Source organism: Aplidium turbinatum, chromosome 1 (assembly GCF_918807975.1).
Source record: "Aplidium turbinatum chromosome 1, kaAplTurb1.1, whole genome shotgun sequence".
Classification (NCBI taxonomy): Eukaryota; Metazoa; Chordata; class Ascidiacea; order Aplousobranchia; family Polyclinidae; genus Aplidium; species Aplidium turbinatum.
This window is the reverse complement of record NC_137472.1, coordinates 40,032,589-40,053,770: the sequence shown is the minus strand read 5'-3', so window position 1 is coordinate 40,053,770 and position 21,182 is coordinate 40,032,589. Positions and strand designations below refer to the sequence as shown.

At 39.7% G+C, this 21,182-nt stretch overlaps 1 protein-coding gene across 1 annotated transcript in view; it reads left to right on the top strand.

The window, feature by feature from the left end:
• The first annotated feature begins 4,730 nt into the window (after nt 1-4,730).
• LOC145765637 (E3 ubiquitin-protein ligase FANCL-like) overlaps nt 4,731-21,182 on the top strand; it is a 39,915-nt gene continuing 23,463 nt past the window's right edge. Inside the window, exon 1 of the mRNA XM_082577472.1 lies at nt 4,731-4,857. Within this exon, the coding sequence (XP_082433598.1) occupies nt 4,748-4,857 (110 nt within the window). The 5' untranslated portion in view covers nt 4,731-4,747. The remainder of the gene's footprint in view (nt 4,858-21,182) is intronic.

Below are 21,182 nucleotides of genomic sequence, written 5' to 3'. Positions count from 1 at the left end.
TTTAAGGCTTGACAGTAGGTTACATCATTATAACATAACATGGTGCCCTTCTTTGTATACTGGATTATCATTATCGCTATATTTTATCTTAAAACTTGAAAAAAAATTGGCCTTTTAGTAAACAAAAGTGCCCTTTTTTGGTGATCTTGCCCCCCCAGTCAAAAATCGTTCCGGCGCCCCTGCGCCCCCATCGTGCCCAAGGGTGTTGTTTGCTACAAACATACGTCCGCTACAAACGTATACACTACAAACATAACTGGCTTTTCAAGGAATATTCTATTTTATAAAATATAAGAATGCTTTTCAATGTAGGCTAATGTTGTGCAAAATAAAAGCACTGTCGTCAATGACTGAACTAGAAATATTGTGCGTAAAAGGAAAACAATTTTAAATTTAAGTTTATCGAAAACATTTTCTACACTTTTCTTTCCTGTGTGTATTCCCCAAAATATCAGATTTAATATTGAATCCAATGCATGTAAAGTTTAAGTGGCACGTGTTGCGGATTAGGCCTATAATTTTATTCGAAGATGTTTGAAGAGGTGTCAATCATGCAAAAATCTTATTATTTTAATGTTTATCGTATAAATATATCTGGTCACAGTGGTAAACCATAATCTCTTCATGGGAAAATTGTAACATAAGATTACCGGATCCGTTCGTCTGTATGTAATGACCGAAAGAAACACTCTTTTGAAACCGTCTATTCAAAATTGTATTTCTGTAAAATTAGCCACCTGGCTGTCGAAATTGGGATGCAACACCGTACACCACTAAAACTTGTCACTACAACAAACTACTTAGATAAAAGACGGAAATTTTGTCCAGCTGGCCAGCACTAAGCAAACAGTTAAATATGCGGCCAACTTTCAAGCAACCATTTTACGAATGAGAGAATAAATTTCAATATATTAAACTCACGTACGCAGTTACTGTGACGTAATAGTGAAACATTGTGAAGTAATTCTCAACAGGTGTGATAAGGTGATGATGCAATGTTTCATCAGGTCTTACGAACGATAGTGCAATATTGGCTAATTTTTTAGGAAAAATTCCATGACGTAATACGCTAAGGTTCAGTAGACCTGAACGGTTTTATATGACGTTTGATTTGGTGAACAAAATTGTCGGGAACAATATCCTTCAGCATCTTTGAAGCGTTCTGCTGGGAGTTCCTTCCAAATGCCCACCTATTGGTGCATTACCCTGGAAAAGAGTGGCGTAGCCAAGGGGGGAGGGGAGTTTGGAGGTTACAACCCTCCCCTTTGGCACGAATGTGACGTCACGATATTGAGAATGATGCTTTCAGTCTAAAATTGCCTAATTTTAAACAAAACTGCATTAAAAGAGCGAGTTTTGCCAATACCAAACATTCAAACATCTCAGCCAGGAATTAGCAACAAGAAAATATAGAGACTTAGCTTTATTTCCGAAAAATGCCGACGAAAACACGATCTTATCCTTTTGCTATGCCACCGGACAGCACCATTTTACAGGAATATTCATACCCATATTTTTGTTGAAAATGCTCTCAGAATGCACCAAATTCAAAGTAATTTTTCAAAATGTTCTGGAGGAGGCCCCTTAGACCCCCCGCCGCTGAGTCGTCAAAACCTCTCCCTTTTAAAATTCCTAGCTACGCTACTGCTGGAAAGGTAATTTAATACTGAATCCGATGAATGTAAAATTTAAGTGGCACGTGTTGCGGATTATAGTTTTATTCGAAGATGTTTGAAGAGGTGTCAAGTATGCAAAAATCTTATTAATTTAATGAATATCGCAAAAATAAATTCTAAAGAAAAATTATTCTGCCAGAATGACGGTGGTCTTATTGGTGCTAAATATAGAATGATCATTGGCACTTGGCAGATCTGTTCGTTCCAGTGGTGCCACGGCTTGTGTTTTAGCACAAGATCTTGTGTTTTTACTTTTGATCTTGTGTTCTTGTGCTTTCCGATCGATTTTTGGCTAAATCTTGTGCTTTTTGATCAAAGTCAAATTAATCGTTGCTACCATGGTTTGAGTTTGGTAGAGAATTAAGGACTGGAACTAAAAGGTTTTGGTAACTATGTTTTCGGTTCCATATGGTACTTAGGCAATTAGGCATATTGACCAATTTTACTCATTGAGTTATCGGGCCAGACAAGATTAGCTAAAAACTTGATCTGAAGAGAGTACAGTATGTGCTAGAGATGCAGCAAACCGAAAATTTTTATCCGCACACCGCACCGCAACTGACTCATCTATCCGCGCACCGCACCGCACACCGCAAATTATCTGGAACTTTGACACTGCACCGCACCGCACACCGCAAATTACAAAATTTTTACAAAATATTTTAACGCGTTATTTTTTAGAAAGTCAATTATAGCAAAAAGCACCCATGGCATATACAGTAACTGGTAACCTACCAGTAGCCTAATAGTTGTGCACTAATTGGCTAGGCTAACCAAATCATATTCTCTTATCAGCAATGCATCTAAGTTCTAAGACATAATACAAACTAAGACAAATAGAATGTTCCTGGATCCAGTATCAGAACTTTTGAACACTTTTTGCAAGCAATAATGCAATTTTAATGTCAGTGGCTATATGAACTACGGTACGGTACACACACAAGAGTAAAACTTATAGCTTGAACTCACTGGGCTAACTGTTATAGTAACTAATGCGGTAGTTGCGCTAAGCTTATAGCCTGGTAACTGGGAGCTGCGCTTATCAGCTAGGCTATTAACCAAAAACATTCGTACAGCTGCCCTGACAAGCCAGCCCCAAAACCCTGCAAACTGCAAGCCATTTGCAATTTGCATTTGCTTCATGCTTGCATAGCTTTCCAGCTTAGGGTTTCCGAAGGAAAAAAAACTGATCCGTGTTTCCAATTTTAATTTGAAGTTTGATAACTGATTTTCTTTGAAAGTTTACGTTTACGAAAGTTTAATTTCTTGAAAGTTTACGTTTACAAAAGTTTAATTTCTTCAAAGTTTACGCGGCAAGCGGCGCGGCGCGGCTTTGTCATTTCAACCTTCCACGCGGCGCGGCGCGGCACGCGGCGAAAAAGTCAAAAGCGGCCGCGTACGCGGCACGGCGCGGCGCGGCTTGCATCACTAGTATGTGCTTGTCGTCAAACTCAGAGGTTGTGTTGCCCGATACTAGATAACAAGAGCAGCGAAAAGAGTACATCAGCATCAAATAATGACAATCATTCACCAAGCCCAAAACGAAAAAGTGGTATAAACAGCCTTTTAATTGTCAATGGTTGGATTATCCTGATTGTAAAAGTTAGATACAAGAAGACAAAACTGATTGATATGTAGCCTTTTGTGAGATATGTAATATTAATTTTTTTGAAATGATGGACTGTAGAAATATAAACAAGTGAACTAAATTAAAGACCACGAATAGAAAGAGAACATTAGTAAGCATGTATCTTCTCTAAATTGTTGATTTCAGAGTCATGTTATTCCTCAAATTGGCACAAAATGGGTGGCAAAGGTTCAATTTCGCAATCTTGTGCTTTTGTATCCAAATCTTGTGCTTTTTTTTCTTATATCTTGTGCTTTTTCCAAATTTGCTGTGGCAGCATTGGTTCGTTCTATTGGCGTGTAACTGGGCAGTGGGCACTGGCCCTGAGCAAGGTTGCCACATTGGCCTTTTTACGGCCAAATGTCAGAAATTTGGCCTTTTTGAAAAGTGTTTGGCTGGACAATTTTTGTTTGGCCGCTTGGCCTTTTTTAGTTTCCCGATTGGCATTTGTTTGGCCTTTTTTTCTTTTGGTTTTCATAGTTCTTTTGGTTATCCCTAGCAACAGTGAAAAGTTTTGGTGTACCGGGTAGCGTTTTACATCATGCCCATTTCAAAGACCTTGCTAGCTATGCTTTAACATGTCTCTGCATCCCTGTCAGTAATGCAGTAGTAGAGAGGATTTTTTTATTACTTACTGCAGTGAAAAAAAAAACTCGAAACAAAATGCAGACTGAGCTTTTGGAAACGATTTTGCGAATACAAACGGACATGCTGCTGAATGGAAAATGTTGCACAAACTTTGATGCCAGTGCCATAATGATAAGGCGTTGCACATCTGATATTGTTTATGGTGAAACTAGCAGTAACGAAATGGCAGAGGCGCTAGCATTCCTAGAATAAGGAGTGTTCATTGTGGAAGGATGTTGGACATAAATGCAATTGATTTCTCTGATTTTGCAATGTTGGGTGTTTAATGTAGCCTACAAGTAATTGTATTGGGTATAAATATTGTATATAACCTATATACTATTTCATATTGCATTAAGTGATATGCCAATATTAACTCTTTCTCACTAGTCACCTTGGTCTCACTGGTGGACGTTAATGGCTTTTTAGTCTACAGGATGATGCTTAGCCTAATGTTGTATGCATATTACAGTTGTATTGTAATTGTTTCCATACCTATCTGTTTTTATTTTATGGATTGCATTTTTTCAGGAATTTTACTAAGCGATTCTTATTTAACAGATAACATGTAGAACAATAGAAACTGGGTAAATATTATCTAATTTGTTGTTGAAAGTAAGTGCAAAAACACCACTGATTTCAACAAAGAGAACAAAACCTCAGGTTTGGCCTTTTTTTCTATAATTTGGCCTTTTTTGGGGATGCATTTGGCCTTTTTTGTTTTATCAATCTGGCAACCCTGGCCCTGGGTTCAATTCTTTACTCTTGTGTGACTGTGATGTGCTTCAGGATTAAGGAATCACAAATCCAAGTTGTTATGAATGATTTTATCTCTATTGATAGAAGTAGAACCAAGTTTGAAGGTTTTTTGGAAGTAGGAGGTGAATTTTTTCACATTTTTCTTGATGAAAGTCTACCAATTAAAAGGTACGGTAACTCTCTAGGCTGGTGTTTTTGTTTGGTTTTAAATCTTTATTCTTGGATTAAAAAAGTCTTTGATAGGTCATTCTTGGTACCGTAGTTTTTTGGTATATTTGTGGAGGCTTTTAACCACTGATGCAAGGCTGGTCACCGAAATTGTTATCTGAGTGAGTGCGTTTGTTGTTGATGTGTTATTGTCTGTCAGTGGCGGCTGGTAAGTCCTAGAAATGGGAGTGCTGCGAACTCCCGTGGCCTATGTCACTTTACATTTTGGATGTTGTAGATACATTGCTTATTGCATGACATATTAAATTCAAGCATTTTTTTTTCCGAAGATGAGAAGTAGACCTATCCTAGAAAGTATCAGTTTTTCTAGTGCCTCCCTATTTGCGTTCTTCTTCTGTAACTAACATAACACTAATCAGCGAAAATGTAAACTACCGGTACTAACTGGTTTATTGTGTAACACTTTAACAATGCGTAATTTCAGGGTCCCACGAATTACCCATAAGCCCCATAAGTACCCATAAGTACCCATAAGCACCATAAGTCGCGTCAAATTACCCATAAGTCGCGTCGAATTACCCATAAGCCCCATAAGTCGCGTCGAATTACCCATAAGCCCCATAAGTAGCGTCGAATTACCCATAAGCCCCATAAGTCGCGTCGAATTACCCATAAGCCCCATAAGTCGCGTCGAATTACCCATAAGCCCCGTAAGTCGCGTCGAATTACCCATAAGCCCCGTAAGTCGCGTCGAACTACCCATAAGCCCCATAAGTCGCGTCGAATTACCCATAGGCACCATAAGTAGCATTGAATTACCTAGAAGTAACGTCGAATTACCCATACGCCTGTATAGTGTAGTCTATAGCCGTCTAGAAGCCTAGTAGTCGGCTGCATAGCCGAGTGGTGAGGAGCACTGGCTGGGCGTTCCAAAATATAGTTCGACACAGCTCAAGAGCAGGACACTTGAAGGCATGCCTAAAGGTGGACACAAAGATTGGCTTCGTTGCCTTCCCGTCCGCTTATGTGTAATCTGCAGTTTGCTGCAGCAGATGGAGTGTTTTGTTCGATAAAACACCTTAACATTGGGCAATTTTCCCTATGAACTAGGTGACTGCAGCATAGCAATCGTTCTCGCACTCAGCTAGAGACTTAATTCTTGCTTTGAACTTGATAATTAAAGAAAAAAAAGAACAATGGCAAGGGTGGGAATCAAACCCGTGTCACCTAATTCAATAGCCTTTGCCTTAACCACTCAGCCACGCAAGCGCTCGTGAAGTCTTTGCTTAATTTGTTTATATGGGTAATGTTTCGAGAACGCGCACAACATTATCAGTTTAGTTTGTTTTTATTTCTGACCATCACAACGAACAATACATGACAAACTTAGCACAGATCTATAAAAGGTAGAAGCGACAAAACGCGGACGTTATAACGTGCACAATACCAAAGCCTGCAGATTACATATACGCTGACATGAGGCGTAAGTAATTCCACGTTGCTTATGGGTAATTCGACGCGACTTATGGGGCATTTGGGTAATTCGACGCGACTTATGGAGCTTATGGGTAATTCGACGCGACTTATGGAGCTTATGGGTAATTCGACGCGACTTATGGGGCTTATGGGTAATTCGACTCGCGTCGAATTACCCATAAGCAACGTGGAATTACTTACGCCTTCATGTCAGCGTATATGTAATCTGCAAGTCGCTGTTGCGACTTGCGATCGTGTCACTTAAACTGATTGTCCTGCTTTGGTATCATGCACGTTATAACGTCCGCGTTTTGTCGCTTCTACCTTTTATAGACCTATGAACCAGGTGACTGCAGCATAGCAATCGTTTTCGCACTCAGCTAGAGACTTAATTCTTGCTTTGAACTTGATAATTAAAGAAAAAAAAGAATTATGGCAAGGGTAGGAATCAAACCCGTGTCACCAAATTCAATAGCCTTTGCCTTAACCACTCAGCCACGCAAGAGCTCGAGAAATTTTCGCTTAATTTGGTTTATATAGGTAATGTTTCGAGAACGTTCACAATATTATCAGTTTAGTTTGTTTTTATTTCTGACCATCACAACGAAAAAGCAATATACGACAAACTTAGCAGAGGTCTATAAAAGGTAGAAGCGACAAAACGCGGACGTTATAACGTGCATGATACCAAAGCAGGACAATCAGTTTAAGTGACACGATCGCAAGTCGCAACAGCGACTTGCAGATTACATATACGCTGACATGAAGGCGTAAGTAATTCCACGTTGCTTATGGGTAATTCGACGCGACTTATGGGTAATTCGACGCGAGTCGAATTACCCATAAGCCCCATAAGTCGCGTCGAATTACCCATAAGCTCCATAAGTCGCGTCGAATTACCCAAATGCCCCATAAGTCGCGTCGAATTACCCATAAGCAACGTGGAATTACTTACGCCTCATGTCAGCGTATATGTAATCTGCAGGCTTTGGTATCGTGCACGTTATAACGTCCGCGTTTTGTCGCTTCTACCTTTTATAGATCTGTGCTAAGTTTGTCGTGTATTGTTTTTTCGTTGTGATGGTCAGAAATAAAAACAAACTAAACTGATAATATTGTGAACGTTCTCGAAACATTACCCATATAAACAAATTAAGCAAAGATTTCACGAGCGCTTGCGTGGCTGAGTGGTTAAGGCAAAGGCTATTGAATTTGGTGACACGGGTTTGATTCCCACCCTTGCCATTATTCTTTTTTTTCTTTAATTATCAGGTTTAAAGCAAGAATTAAGTCTCTAGCTGAGTGCGAGAACGATTGCTATGCTGCAGTCACCTGGTTCATAGGGAAAATTGCCCAATGTTAAGGTGTTTTATCGGACAAAACACTCCATCTGCTGCAGCAAACTGCAGATTACACATAAGCGGACGGGAAGGCAACGAAGCCAATCTTTGTGTCCACCTTTAGGCATGCCTTCAAGTGTCCTGCTCTTGAGCGGTGTCGAACTATGTTTTGGAACGCCCAGCCAGTGCTCCTCACCACTCGGCTATGCAGCCGACTACTATTAGGCTTCTAGACGGCTATAGACTACACTCTACAGGCTTATGGGTAATTCGACGTTACTTCTAGGTAATTCAATGCTACTTATGGTGCCTATGGGTAATTCGACGCGACTTATGGGGCTTATGGGTAATTCGACGCGACTAATGGGGCTTATGGGTAATTCGACGCGACTTACGGGGTTTATGGGTAATTCGACGCGACTTATGGGTACTTATGGGTAATTCGACACGACTTATGGGGCTTATGGGTACTTATGGTGCTTATGGGTACTTATGGGTAATTCGTGGGACCGTAATTTCACAACGTGAAGGCGGATTTAAACTGGTGTCGCTATTGCGCCGTAACCTGTTTTTGACGTTATTGGTACCACGACGCCACACAATTATTGTTTTTTCGCATGGCCTTTTTTCTTCAACGTTGCCTTTTACCGTGTGCTCTTTTAAACGGGTGCAACCTAGTTCGTACCCTGAAAAGATCAAGAGAAAAAATTAAAAAAGCCGAAGTCGCTGATCGGAGTTTCCGCAAACAACACGAGGGTTAGGGTTAGCAGAAAAATATTTGCGGAAACTGCGATCAGCGAGGGTTAGGGTTAGAGAGCATAGATTACTCGATGATTAGAGTTAGGGTAAGCGGAAACTGCGGTTAACGGAAACTGCGGAAAAATGTTTGCGGAAACTGCGATCAGCGAGGGTTAGAGCATAAATTACTCTATGGTTAGAGTTAGGGTAAAGGTTAGCGGAAACAGCGGAAAAATGTTTGCGGAAACTGCGATCAGCGAGGGTTAGGGTTAGAGCATAGGGTGCAACCTACGGTACGGTAGTTCGTACCTTGAACCATTCGTACAGTCAGTTCGTACCCTGAAAAGATCGAGAGAAAAAATTAAAAAAAGCCAAAGTCGCTGATCACAGTTTAATAGCACAAAGCCGAAGTCGCTGATCGGAGTTTCCCCAAACAATTTGAAACAAATAACGAACTCGAGGGTTAGGGTTAGCGGAAACTGCGGAAAAATGTTTGCGGAAACTGCGATCAGCGAGGGTTAGGGTTAGAGCATAGATTACTCTATAGTTAGAGTTAGGGTAAGCGGAAACTGCGGTTAGCGGAAACTGCGGAAAAATGTTTGCGGAAACTGCGATCAGCGAGGGTTAGAGCATAGATTACTCTATGGTTAGGGTAAAGGTTTGCGAAAACTGCGGAAAAATGTTTGCGGAAACTGCGATCAGTTAGGGTTAGAGCATAGAATACTCTATGGTAGGGTGGTCCAAAAAAAACTTTTTTTGTAAATGTTAATGTCTCACCTTAAAATATTGTTATCATTGATGAGAAAATGATATATGTGAATTTTCATAAAGATTGGTTGATATTTAGAGGTTGCTACCGGGGTTCAAAGTTTTGTCGTTTACCCCCATTTTAACGTTTTGAGAGGATGTGATACAGATATGATATGATACGGTACAGTAAAAAAATATGGTACAGTGCCATGGTATATTGCAAGAAAAATACAGTTTAATAATTACTCTATAGTCTGTTTATAAACTCATGTACGTCTGTATTACGAATTATACTAACTGGTCTACATATATATATACAAAATGTGCAACTTTGCATACTTGTGTTTAAAATTCAGAGACTAAATTTGACAATCAATAACAACTTTAGAAGACAGTAAATAAACTACATGTACATGATGTAAACTAATATACATAGTACATACATAGTTATTAACCTCTAAACCAGGGGTTCTCAACCGTGGCCCTCGGCCCCCCAAGGGGGCCACAAAGCGTTCTCAGGGGAGCCACAATAAAAGGCTTCATTAATGAATTATAACATGTATTGACAGAAACGTAGAATTGTGACACAAAAAACACTCATGTAGGTGTTAGTAACGTAAAGCTAGCTAAAAGCATGTTTTTTCATCGTATGTTCTATCTCACTGCATGTTGCATCATCTTTTGTGATTGTAACGTAACAATTAAGGATACGCTTGATTTACTGGCGTAGTCTATTACGAAAAAGAAAGCATTAAATCATTTAATCACTCGTTAACTGTTTTTATTGATTTCGTTTCGTTGTTCTTTAAACAAATACATTTTTATTTCACTCAAGGGGGCCATGGTCTTTTAGAGCCACAGTCTGGGGGGCCATGACTCAGAAAAGGTTGAGAACCACTGTCTAAACTAAACCCTTGACAGCCTGTTTCACCCTAAAAGGGTAATCATCAGAAGGTCCTCCTTTTAGGTTAAAACAGGCTGTCAAGGGTTTAGAGAGTAATAACTATATATATTTGATTTATTTCGCTCTGCTTGGCTTTTTGCTTGGCATTGAGCATTTTTTGCAGTATTAATAGTTTTTATTGTTTAGTACATACATATAGGAATTATTGCGCGAGGGTCTTTCTACTACAGTCTGGATATCGGTAATCAGCGACGACGCGCAAAAGATACTGTTTTTGTTCTTCGTCACATGTGTGTAATGTGTTGTATTCCGTGATCAACGCCACTCCACGCTCGGCAATGTCATTTACAACCTTCATTTCACTCACAATTGCTCTCGCTCTTTGATACGCGTCATTGGTCTTCCAGTTTTCTGGGTCTATCTCCAAAAATGATGAAGACAAATTCAGGGCCTTAAAATCGGTTTGTATTTGATGTAGCAAAAACTTTCAAACTTTTGTCTGCAATTTCTTTGTGGCCAATTACAGCTTTTTTACTAGGCTGTACTCCTTCGTCACATGTCTTTATTGGAGTCATCATCTTCCGTTTAGTGTCTGATGATAAAGAATTATCAAAGAATGCCAACGCGATAAGCTCCTCTCCCAGGTACCACAAATGACGCAACATCTTGTTCACTGCGGCCTTTGCCATCTTTGAATGAATATCCTTGTACTGATCGAGTTGTTGAGAAATGCGAGATCCTGAGATAGTGCAAGAATCGGCGATGGGGCGAGAAACCAAGCTTTCACGTACACTCTCACAACAAACACACAGATATTGCGCAAAGCGACATCCTCCCTTTTAGTCAACGTGTACTGTTTTCGGTACATCCCAACTTTGAGTGCATAGATGGCTTTCGCCATCCACCTGGCACGATGAAGGGCACCAGGAGCCATGATTTTGATGCCACGAAGAGGAACTCTACCCAAGAATATGATGGTCAACTCAAGGAGCTCTGTAGTCGTCACAATGTTGCTGTATTAACAATTTTCATTAGCGAAGGTTCTTATGGCATCTGCTACGTCTGTCACATGCTTTAAAGCCTCGTCGTCAGTTCACGCACATTGTACATCATCTTTAGCAATGAATGACCATTTCATTTGAAAACGCTTGAAGAGTAGAATGTCCGGACCAGTCGAACGACCCATCACACATGAAAATATTGCCTCGAGAACTATCTCGTGAATATGATGACGGCAGGCCAAATACAACAAGTCTTTGGTTTTCAAATAAAATGGTCATTCATTGATTTTGTTACATCAAATACAAACAGATTTTTTAAGGCTCTGAATTTGTCTTCATCATTTTTGGAGATAGATCCAGATAACTGGGAAACCAATGACGCGTATCAAAGAGCGAGAGCAATTGTGAGTGAAATGAAGGTTGTAAGTGACATTGCCGAGCGTGGAGTGGCGTTGATCACGGAATACAACACATTACACACATGTGACGAAGAACAAAAACAGTATCTTTTGCGTGTCGTCGCCGATCACCGTCACTCCGTCAGCGATATCCAGACTGTAGTAGAAAGACCCTCGCGCAATAATTCCTGTATGTATGTACTACGTATATTAGTTTACATCATGTACATTTGTACATGTAGTTTATTTGTTGTATTCTAAAGTTGTTAATGAATGTCCAATTTAGTCTCTGAATTTTAAACACAAGTATACAAAGTCGCAGCGGTGACGCGCTCGCTTTCCAATTATGCAATCCTGGTTCGACTCCCGGCTTATACTGGTTGTTGACAAACACCGCCCACGCCCACCTCTACCCAGGGTGTAATATATTGGGTGGGCGTAGTTGCTGAAGTAAAGGCGGCCGAGAGAAAGGAACTGGCCACCCTACTCTCGTTAGTGCCGAAGGCTTAGTACAGGGCTGCGATTTTCGCCTTTTTCGATGACGAGGTCACTCGACACGCGCCATCACTATTCGACAAACGCCATGCCTTACGGAAAAAAAAAACCGAAAAAAAAGGAAAATAAAAAGGAAAAAAAAAACTGAGAGAGGACAAAACGTCGTCAGGTCGAGGAACAATTGGGGGGGACATCACGTGATGCAATCATAAAAGTGCTGACTTACGTAAACTTTCTTGCGCCAGGTACTTCAAAGCAAGGTCTAAAAGCGACGCTTCACACGAGAAACTCCCAAGGTGTCAGCGGCTCAGCGCCGCCATTTTGAACACTGAGGGAGAATGCTTTGATCGAAGTTCCAACGCCTGGCATTAAACATTTTGCAAAACACGTTTCGTGCTATTCGACACAGCGGGTTTCTTTTATAGATGAAATAACCGAAGTAGGCTACTTTTAGTTGTCAACGTGTTTGCAAGTTTGTATTTATGTCTGACTTATGCACTTGTTGTTCCAAGATTGCAGAAATGTTTTGCAATGTGAATAAAGAATAGTAGACAGATAAACACAGTTGCAACTCGACTTCCTTCCACCAAAAGAGTTTCTGTGATTACGTAATGGGCGATTTTGCACATTCACAAAAGCACACAACCCAGCTAGCAAAACCCGTCGTTTTTACATTGATTCGTCTGCAGACGTTGAATCACGATGCATGACATGTATAAACAAGTTTGCTGGCTGGGAAGTCTGGACATCTGCAAGAAATTTGTCTCGCACCAGGCAAGATGCCATCCTTTGAAAGATTTAACAATGATAGATTTATGTAGCCAGTGCATGATGACGAAAACAAATTTAAGATTTCCTTTCCGTTATATAACTTAAAGCAGGTGGTTGATACAGGAGAAAATAATCGCAGAAGCACACAATAAAAGAACACAATAAAGCCTACTTATTGCGCAAGTTTTTTACATCAAGAAAATAGCCTAGTTTCTGACCAGATGTTCAGAATCAGAAACACAGATAAGGTCGCTGTATATAGGCAGGCCTCGAAATTCCGGCGGTCATGGCGGACATGACCTCCGGAATGACCTCGAATGTCCGCCGAAGCCGATTCATTGGTCGGTCATAAATGACCGCCGCAAAATTCTTGACAAAAATAGAGCTAATGCAGCAAAAATACATTTTAAATTTGAATTGTTACAATCGTTTGTTTAATGCGAACAAATACGGAGCTGAAACAAATAGTACAGGCAATTGCTTTAAAGATCACATTAGAGTGGCGTGGTTAACAAGCTGATGGCAAAAGTATCCATTTTTACGTCATTTCAATGCCTTGCAATGTTGCCTTGAAATAAAGTTGTCTGAACTTTTCGGCAGGATATGTATTCTAATTTTAACAATGAGGATTATTGCGTTACATTGATCGTTTGTTAAAAAAAACGTCACAGAGAAGCAAGTCTCAGCTGGGTTCCGCGCGTGCCCAGGCGAATGTGGCGACCTTATTCACGCTGATACTGATAGAAATAGAATTTCTGCACAGAAGGGAGGGGAGGGACAGGGTATTAGACTAACACTATTGTGTTAGTTAGTTAACACTATTGAAATTGAGTCACTAATGCGCATTTGTCTGGACGGTCCTGAGCTGGAGATTTACGACCCCGCGCCGGCAGTAATCGCTTGGCACAACGATCCTATAACGCGAAAGCCACGGAATAAGTGATCGTAGTTGCTTTTGTAACAAGGAAATTTGGATTGTTGTTTTCAATTGTGTTTATTGCGTCATTACACGACTGTCATTAACGCACTGATTTATTTGCAAGCAATCTGCTCCAGTATACTTCAGGGTCGGTTAATTAAGCCATCAACCATTGCAGAGTCATTCTGTTGTAGAAAATCTTCTACAAACACGACTACACAATACTTTAGTGTGATTTTGTGCAAAATCTACATGCAAAAATATGTCCGGTTGAGATATTAAATGTCCGCTGAAAGGGCCAGTCCGGTAGGACATGCTTGACCGCCGGAAAAAAGTACAAATTTCGAGGCCTGTATAGGAGTTCGCTTCTAGAAGAATAGTAGCCTAGGTGGTCACTGGGAGTGGACAAGGCAAGGTAATAGGCAAGTTGTAAGAACAGCATAGCTTTGCCCAAATACAGATAGGATAGTCTTCAGTTAGTCAGTATCCTATAATGACTAAAAAACGAAAGAATCCTCCGACTCACGGATGGCAAAAGCTTCGGTCGGTCTTACCGAGAAGCGGTTAAGGTTCAGCAAACAGCGAGTGAAGTGCGGGATCTGTTCGAAGCAGCTATCGAGAGAAGCATTGCCACGTCACTTTGGAACTTATCATTCAGGTAAACTTCCGGCTAATAGCATTTAGTAGCCTAACGTCGCACGCATTCTCAATTTTGAACATGTTTAATTTAATAGTGGTAAGCAAAAGCATGCTTAGTAAAATGCGCCTACTACGTTTTCAGTTTTTAACAATAAAACTTTATAGATAAACCGTTCAATTGCATAAGGAACAACGTATCGATAGCCTACATTCTTTTCTCGACGAGACAGTGATGACGTTTCTGAGTTTGCACAAGCAGTTCGGTCGGTGAGCTACCATATGCAAATGCAAGGTCAGGCCCTGGCGATAGCACGGCTTCACTAGATGTTCAAGCTCATCAGGAAGTTGAAACGACCTGTGATGTTTAAGTACCACCAACAATCGAAAGATCTTTTGCGATCCTCAGTTTCGCGTTTAACAGTTCTCTTCATAGAGCAAAACAAATAATATACATGTCCGGTAAGTACATAACTTAGCGGTTGATACTCCTTTGCAATCACTCAACCAGCGTGCGATTAAATACTTAAGTAAGTGACTCTGATACCACACAACTTGTGCGGCAATTCGCGGCCAAACGCTTATAATCTGACTCTTATGACGTCATATTACTATTCGACAAACAGACGCAGAATTTTTGGTCGTTCGACAAGAAAGAAAAAATCGCAGCTCTGGCTTAGTATAATGAGAACCTCATCCCTCGATGCTTGTATTCAATTATGGGACTCACCTTTACCTTATACAAAGTCGCACATTTCGTACATGTACACCAGTATATAATTCGTAATACAGACACATGAGTTTATAAACAGACTATAGAGTAATTATTAAACTGTATTTTTCTTGCAATATACCATGGCACTGTACTGTATTTTTTACTGTACCGTATCATATCATATCCTCTCGAAACGTTAAAATTGGGGCAAACGACAAAACTTTGAACCCCGGTAGCAACCTCTAAATATCAACCAATCTTTATGAAAATTCACATATGTCATTTTCTCATCAATGGTAACAATATTTTAGGGTGAGACATTAACATTTACAAAAAAAGTTTTTTTTGGACCACCCTACTCTATGGTTTGAATTAAGGTAAGGGTTATCGAAAACTGCGGGAACATTTTTGCGGAAACTGCGATCAGCGAGGGTTAGGGTTAGAGCATAGATTAGTCTATGGTTAGGGTTAGTGGAAACTGCAGAAAAATGTTTGCGGAAACTGCGATCAGCGGACTTCGGCTTTGAGCTATTTTTTTCTCGATCTTTTTAGGGGGAAAATTTTAAAATGATTGCGGAAACTGCGATCAGCGACTTCGGCTTTTTTAATTTTTTTCTCTCGATCTTTTCAAGGTACGAACTGTTCATGGTACAAACTAGGTTGCATCCAGAGCATAGATTACTCTAAGGTGGGTGCAACCTAGTTCGTACCCTGAACAGTTTGTACCCTCAGTTCGTACCTTGAAAAGATCGAGAGAAAAAATTAAAAAAAGCTGAAGTCGCTGATTGCAGTTTAATAGCACAAAGCCGACTCGCTGATTGGATTTTTCACAAACAAACTCGAGGGTTAGCGAAAACTGCGGAAAAATATTTGCGGAAACTGCGATCAGCGAGGGTTAGAGCATAGATTACTCTATGGTTAGGGTAAAGGTTAGCGGAAACTGCAAAACTGCGGAAAAATGTTTGCGGAAACTGCGATCAGCGAGGGTTAGGGCATAGATTACTCTATGGTTAGGGTAAAGGTTAGCGGAAACTGCGGTTGGCGTAAACTGCGGAAAAATGTTTGTGAAAACTGCGATCAGCAAAGGTTAGGGTTAGAGCATAGATTACTCTATGGTTAGAGTTAGGGTAAAGGTTAGGGGAAACTACGGAAAAATGTTTGCGGAAACTGCGATCAGCGAAGGTTAGGGTTAGAGCATAGATTAGTCTATGGTTAGGGTTAGCGGAAACTGCGAAAAAATATTTGCGGAAACTGCAATGAGCGAGGGTTAGCGTTAGGGTGAGGGTTAGCGGAAACTGCGATCAGTGACTTCGGCTTTTTTTAATTTTTTCTCTCGATCTTTTCAGGGTACGAACTGAGGGTACGAACTGTTCAGAGTACAAACTAGGTTGCATCCCTCCAAGGTTAGGGTAAGGGTTAGCAGAAACTACGGAAAAATGTTTGCGAAAACTATGATCAGCGAGGGTTAGGGTTAGAGCATAGATTAGTCTATGGTTAGAGTTAGGGTTAGCGGAAAGTGCAGAAAAATATTTGCGGAAACTGCGATCAGCGAGGGTTAGTGTTAGAGTGAGGGTTACGGTTAGCGAAAACTGTGATCAGCGACTTCGGCTTTGTGCTATCTTTCTTTCAATCTTTTCAGGGGGAAAATTTTAAAATGTTTGCGAAAACTGCGATCAGCGACTTCCGCTTTTTTTCATTTTTCTCTTGATCTTTTCAGGGTACGAACTGAGGGTACGAACTGTTCAGTACTTAAAGGCGATGTGAAAATCAAAAAATTTAAAAAACTCAAAAATCGAATTATCCCACAGGGTGACTAACTGACTATTGCTATGTAGAGTATTTCTGTAAAATTTCACGCAAAAATATTCAGTAACCTTAAACATGTAGTCAATTTTGTCCTTGGCATTTGTTGCCAGCACAGAGTTGCCAGGTGCAAATTTTTTTAAAGAAAAAAAGTTTGTGTATTTTTTTCAAATTGTAAAAATTTCCTACTTTAACAACCACAACAACAATTACATATGACGCGACTGCTAGTTGCCCTTTTAGGAAAAGACTGGTGGTGAACAATAAGATATTAAACAATCATCTGGCAACCCTATTTTTGCTTGGTTAGCAAAAACTGATGATATTAAAGCTTTTTTTCACTTCTATGGCAAGAGTTGGAATGCACTGTGCATAAGATGACACTTTGGTTTTGTTGTAGTAATAAGTATTACATAATCACACAACGCACTCCATTAATATTCGATTGTTTTCGCCGATTTACATTTGTTTTTTGACAGACATACTAACTGCAACTCAACCAATGGTAGCTTATCAACCAACCAACTTTATTTGTGCTTGTAAAACGTGCACAAACGAATAAAGACAATGAACAAGAAACAGTGGTGAATATCAAAACATTATACTGCAGCCAATAAAAGAAAGTCATATTTCGTGTCTGCTTTCGGTCGGCAAGACCCTACGCCAAGCAATTCCCTCCCAAATGAAACCATCCCGTCGTCGATGGCCAACAACACTTCCACAGGCGTTAGTGACTTCCCGAATGAGGCCCTCCGCAGCCTGAGTATAGTCAGGAAAATGAGGCATTCAAACTTTGTGTTTATCAAATCCTTTAGTTCATCTATGTTCAAGTGTGAAGTAAAGATAGACTCAGTAAGCGTGGCATTGTCCTAATCAATTAAAGAGCACAGTGAGTTGGCATCAAAATTTAATTTTGGTGGGGTAAAAGTGCAGACATGAAACATCACCAGAGTTACTGCCTTTGTGAATATTTTCTCTAACATGTTTACAGCAAAAGATCGCAGAGCAGGATAATCACTGGATACCAGGGCATTGTCACATTCAGATGTACCAGGTGCAGCTGGTTCGAAAGGAGAGTCATTTTCTTTATCAATTGCTGCAGAAAACTGCTGTTTTTTCTAGTTCTCTTCCTTTATCACTTGTGACTTCTTTGCTGCAGCCTAGTCATCTATTTGCTGTTGTTTGAGGGTCTTAAAAAACAAGTTTTTTGTGTGAATGATAAGTGCAAAGAACACAAAATAATCCATGTAAATCAGTTCAGTTTGTTTTTATTTCTGACTGTCACAACGAAAAACAATATATGACAAACATAACAAATAATACTCTTTTGGACAAATGGCAGCAAAAATCAGTGATAGTGAATAAAAATCTTCTCGACATAGCACGACTAGCTTTAGTGAAAGCACAAGCCTGCCTTTACAGACATAGAAATCAGAACATCTGAATCACTTTTCCGCGAGGAAATGCTTAATCCTTAAACCACCTACTATCTAGAGTTGGTTACACTACATCTGCAATGGTGAAGTGGGGTTGTAGAATTGGCAGTAACCCCATTCTCTTTCTCATATGGCTCCAATCAACAAATGTAGTTAGAAGAACCACGTCAATGACAACAACTTTCCAACCCCAGTACACAACATGGGACCTGGCTCTGCATGACCATGTTATCAAAGAATATACTCATACAAGCCTGTGATCAAACAAAAGTTTGGTACATTTCATAGAAAATTACTAGACAGAAAAAATTGAAAAGATATGAAAGAACTTACCTTTTTGTAAACTCTCTTTTGAAGCGTTTTTGTTGTTCTTCTGTCAAGAGGCCCAATTTGGTATAATGGTGCTTCTACTCCATGATAACGTTGGGATAGGAAAAACTTCAATTCTGTTTTAGGAATGCGATCTTCATTTAAAAAGAGAATAGTTAGCTTTTTTCCAGCTTCCTGAAAAAATAATTCCTTATGAGTGCTCTATCTCTGTGAACGTGCTGTTAATTATGTCAACACATCAAGGTTTTAAAAAGTGTCTGCTAGTTGGTTATTTTATTGTATGTGTACTGTTGGTCCATACGAGTTGGTCCATGTTTTATGCCACTACCTTAATCAAAACATGTCAGAGAAAAAGTTACAGCAGTAAAGTACTTGAGTATCACCTTAAACAAAGCACAGAATGCAAGAACATATTATAGTGTTGGTAAATCAGCAGTGGGACTGGGAAGCCCCTTGGAGGGTCCAATGACAGAAGAGCTTTCCATGCTTCTTACTCTCTTTTTAGAACTTTTAGGCATGATTTAACAGTTAACAATGAGCTACCCACAACAAGGTCAGCTTTATAAATTAAAGATAATAGGCTATGTGAAGAGATTAATGTAATTTTTTGAAAAAAGATAATCTACATAGCCTATATACAGTAGACAGAACTAAGAATTTAAGTGCTGAAAACTTAGTTGTCTGAGCCTTCCGTAATACGATGAACTTTATTAGTGTCATTATCAAAGCTACATATCAAAAATGCACAAATGTCAGAACCGCTAATAGCAACTTAACCTGAATAAGCAGTTCTTATTCCAGAAGACCTGATAATTACAGACATTGCCTCCTACTTTACACAATTTAGAAAACCTAGTCTAATATAGCATTCAGTCTTGGTAATTCTAAATCAAATTCACGTAACGTAACTTGAACCGAAGCCTGAATGATTATTATTTAACAACCAAGCATAAAATTACAGCAAACAGTTCGGCAGAACACAACTTCTTATCTGAATTTTGCAGCCTTTTCTTCAGTAATTAGCATCAAGCTGTAAATCTCTAGTCTCTACTGTCTCAGGCTCTCAGCAGCAGACAGCAATCGCTCGCGCGCGACGCGCCTGTGTGTGCGGCACACAACGCGTTTTCCCTAACTAGCCATTCAGAGCGTGCTATCTAGAACACGTGGATTGATGCGTTGTGATAGTATTTTTTGTGGAATCACCTTGCAAGAATTAGAAAATACTAACCTAAAAATGCTTACATGTTTACGGATACTGGATTTTATTGCATAAAACTTCACAAAAATACTCTACACAACAGTAGTCCCCCTGTGTAATAATTCGATTTTGTCCATTCAAATTTCACATCGCCTTACTGTTCAGGGTATGAACTAGGTTGCATCCGTTTTAAACACAGCACATCGCTTTCCTATTCGCTTGTACAGGCAATTCAAGAAAACACGCGGCTCTACGATGTCACAGTCGAGTGTATCTTTAGCTGTAACCTTGCGCAAAATATTTCACAGCACGCAGAGTTTCCAAATATAATTTACACTTATAACAGTCAGCAATTCTGTGAACAGAGAAATTAAAATACATTTTGGGCAGAAGAAATGCTAAGATATTTGAAAAACTTCTTGTGAAAACTTTCATGGGAGTGCTGCCGCACCGCAGCACGCACTAGCGAGCCGCCCCTGTTGTCTGTGATCTGTTTTATCCACTAGGTGTCTTTGAATAAAAAAAACCTAAAATGCATTGCAAGCTTAAGTGCACACTCCAAGAGTGAAACTAGGACCGCTTGCTCTTGAGGTTTCTACGTGCACAAAGTCAGGTGTTTAACCAACTGAGTTATTTGCAGAAAAACGTCTCTTGTGTACACTAGGTCGACTGTACCATATTTTCATCGCCTAAAAAGAGCACAAGTTTTGTCAGCATGTAAAATTTAACGTTTGAAGCAATGTTTACATTTTTTTTGGATAATTATAGGTGTATGCAACAAAAAACAAGACAGCTTTATTTGACAGGTTTGACTAGGTTTGACTTGACCCATGACCATTTTATGCTTTCTTTAACGGCCTGATTTTTTACTTTATGCAACTTTTTCAAATTGTACCAATTTTTTGTCTCAGAGGCCTCAGAGACTATATTCACCTGTTTGCTCAAGCATGACATATTTTTTCTCGTCTTCCAAAGCCTATCACAGCATATCGGGTGGCAGCTGACTGTGGTGACCTTTTGGTCTTTCGCTGCCATCCTTGCTTTGCAAATTATTTTTATTTATTGTGTTGTGTATATTTTTGTTTGGTCGTTGCTGAAAAAATAAATAAACTGAACTGCACTTCTCTTCAATAACAAAAAACCTGATTTTAGTGCGAATGTCCATAGCGTTGAGTCTAAATAGGTCTCAGATTCCCAAAGATGTCAGCTCGACACCGCCCAGGAGCGTTTGTTAATTTTTCAGAAGTTGATCGATAAAAGATGTTTTTTGCCACTTCCAGCTGTAACAGTATGAATAATCAAGTTTAGTTAGAGCTTTTTGATTTTGCTGGAGTTGGAGAATTTTACTTGGTAAATTTTCGTTTGCCAAAAAAGGTTATGACCATGTTTTCCAAACAAACTTGCCTATGATCTTC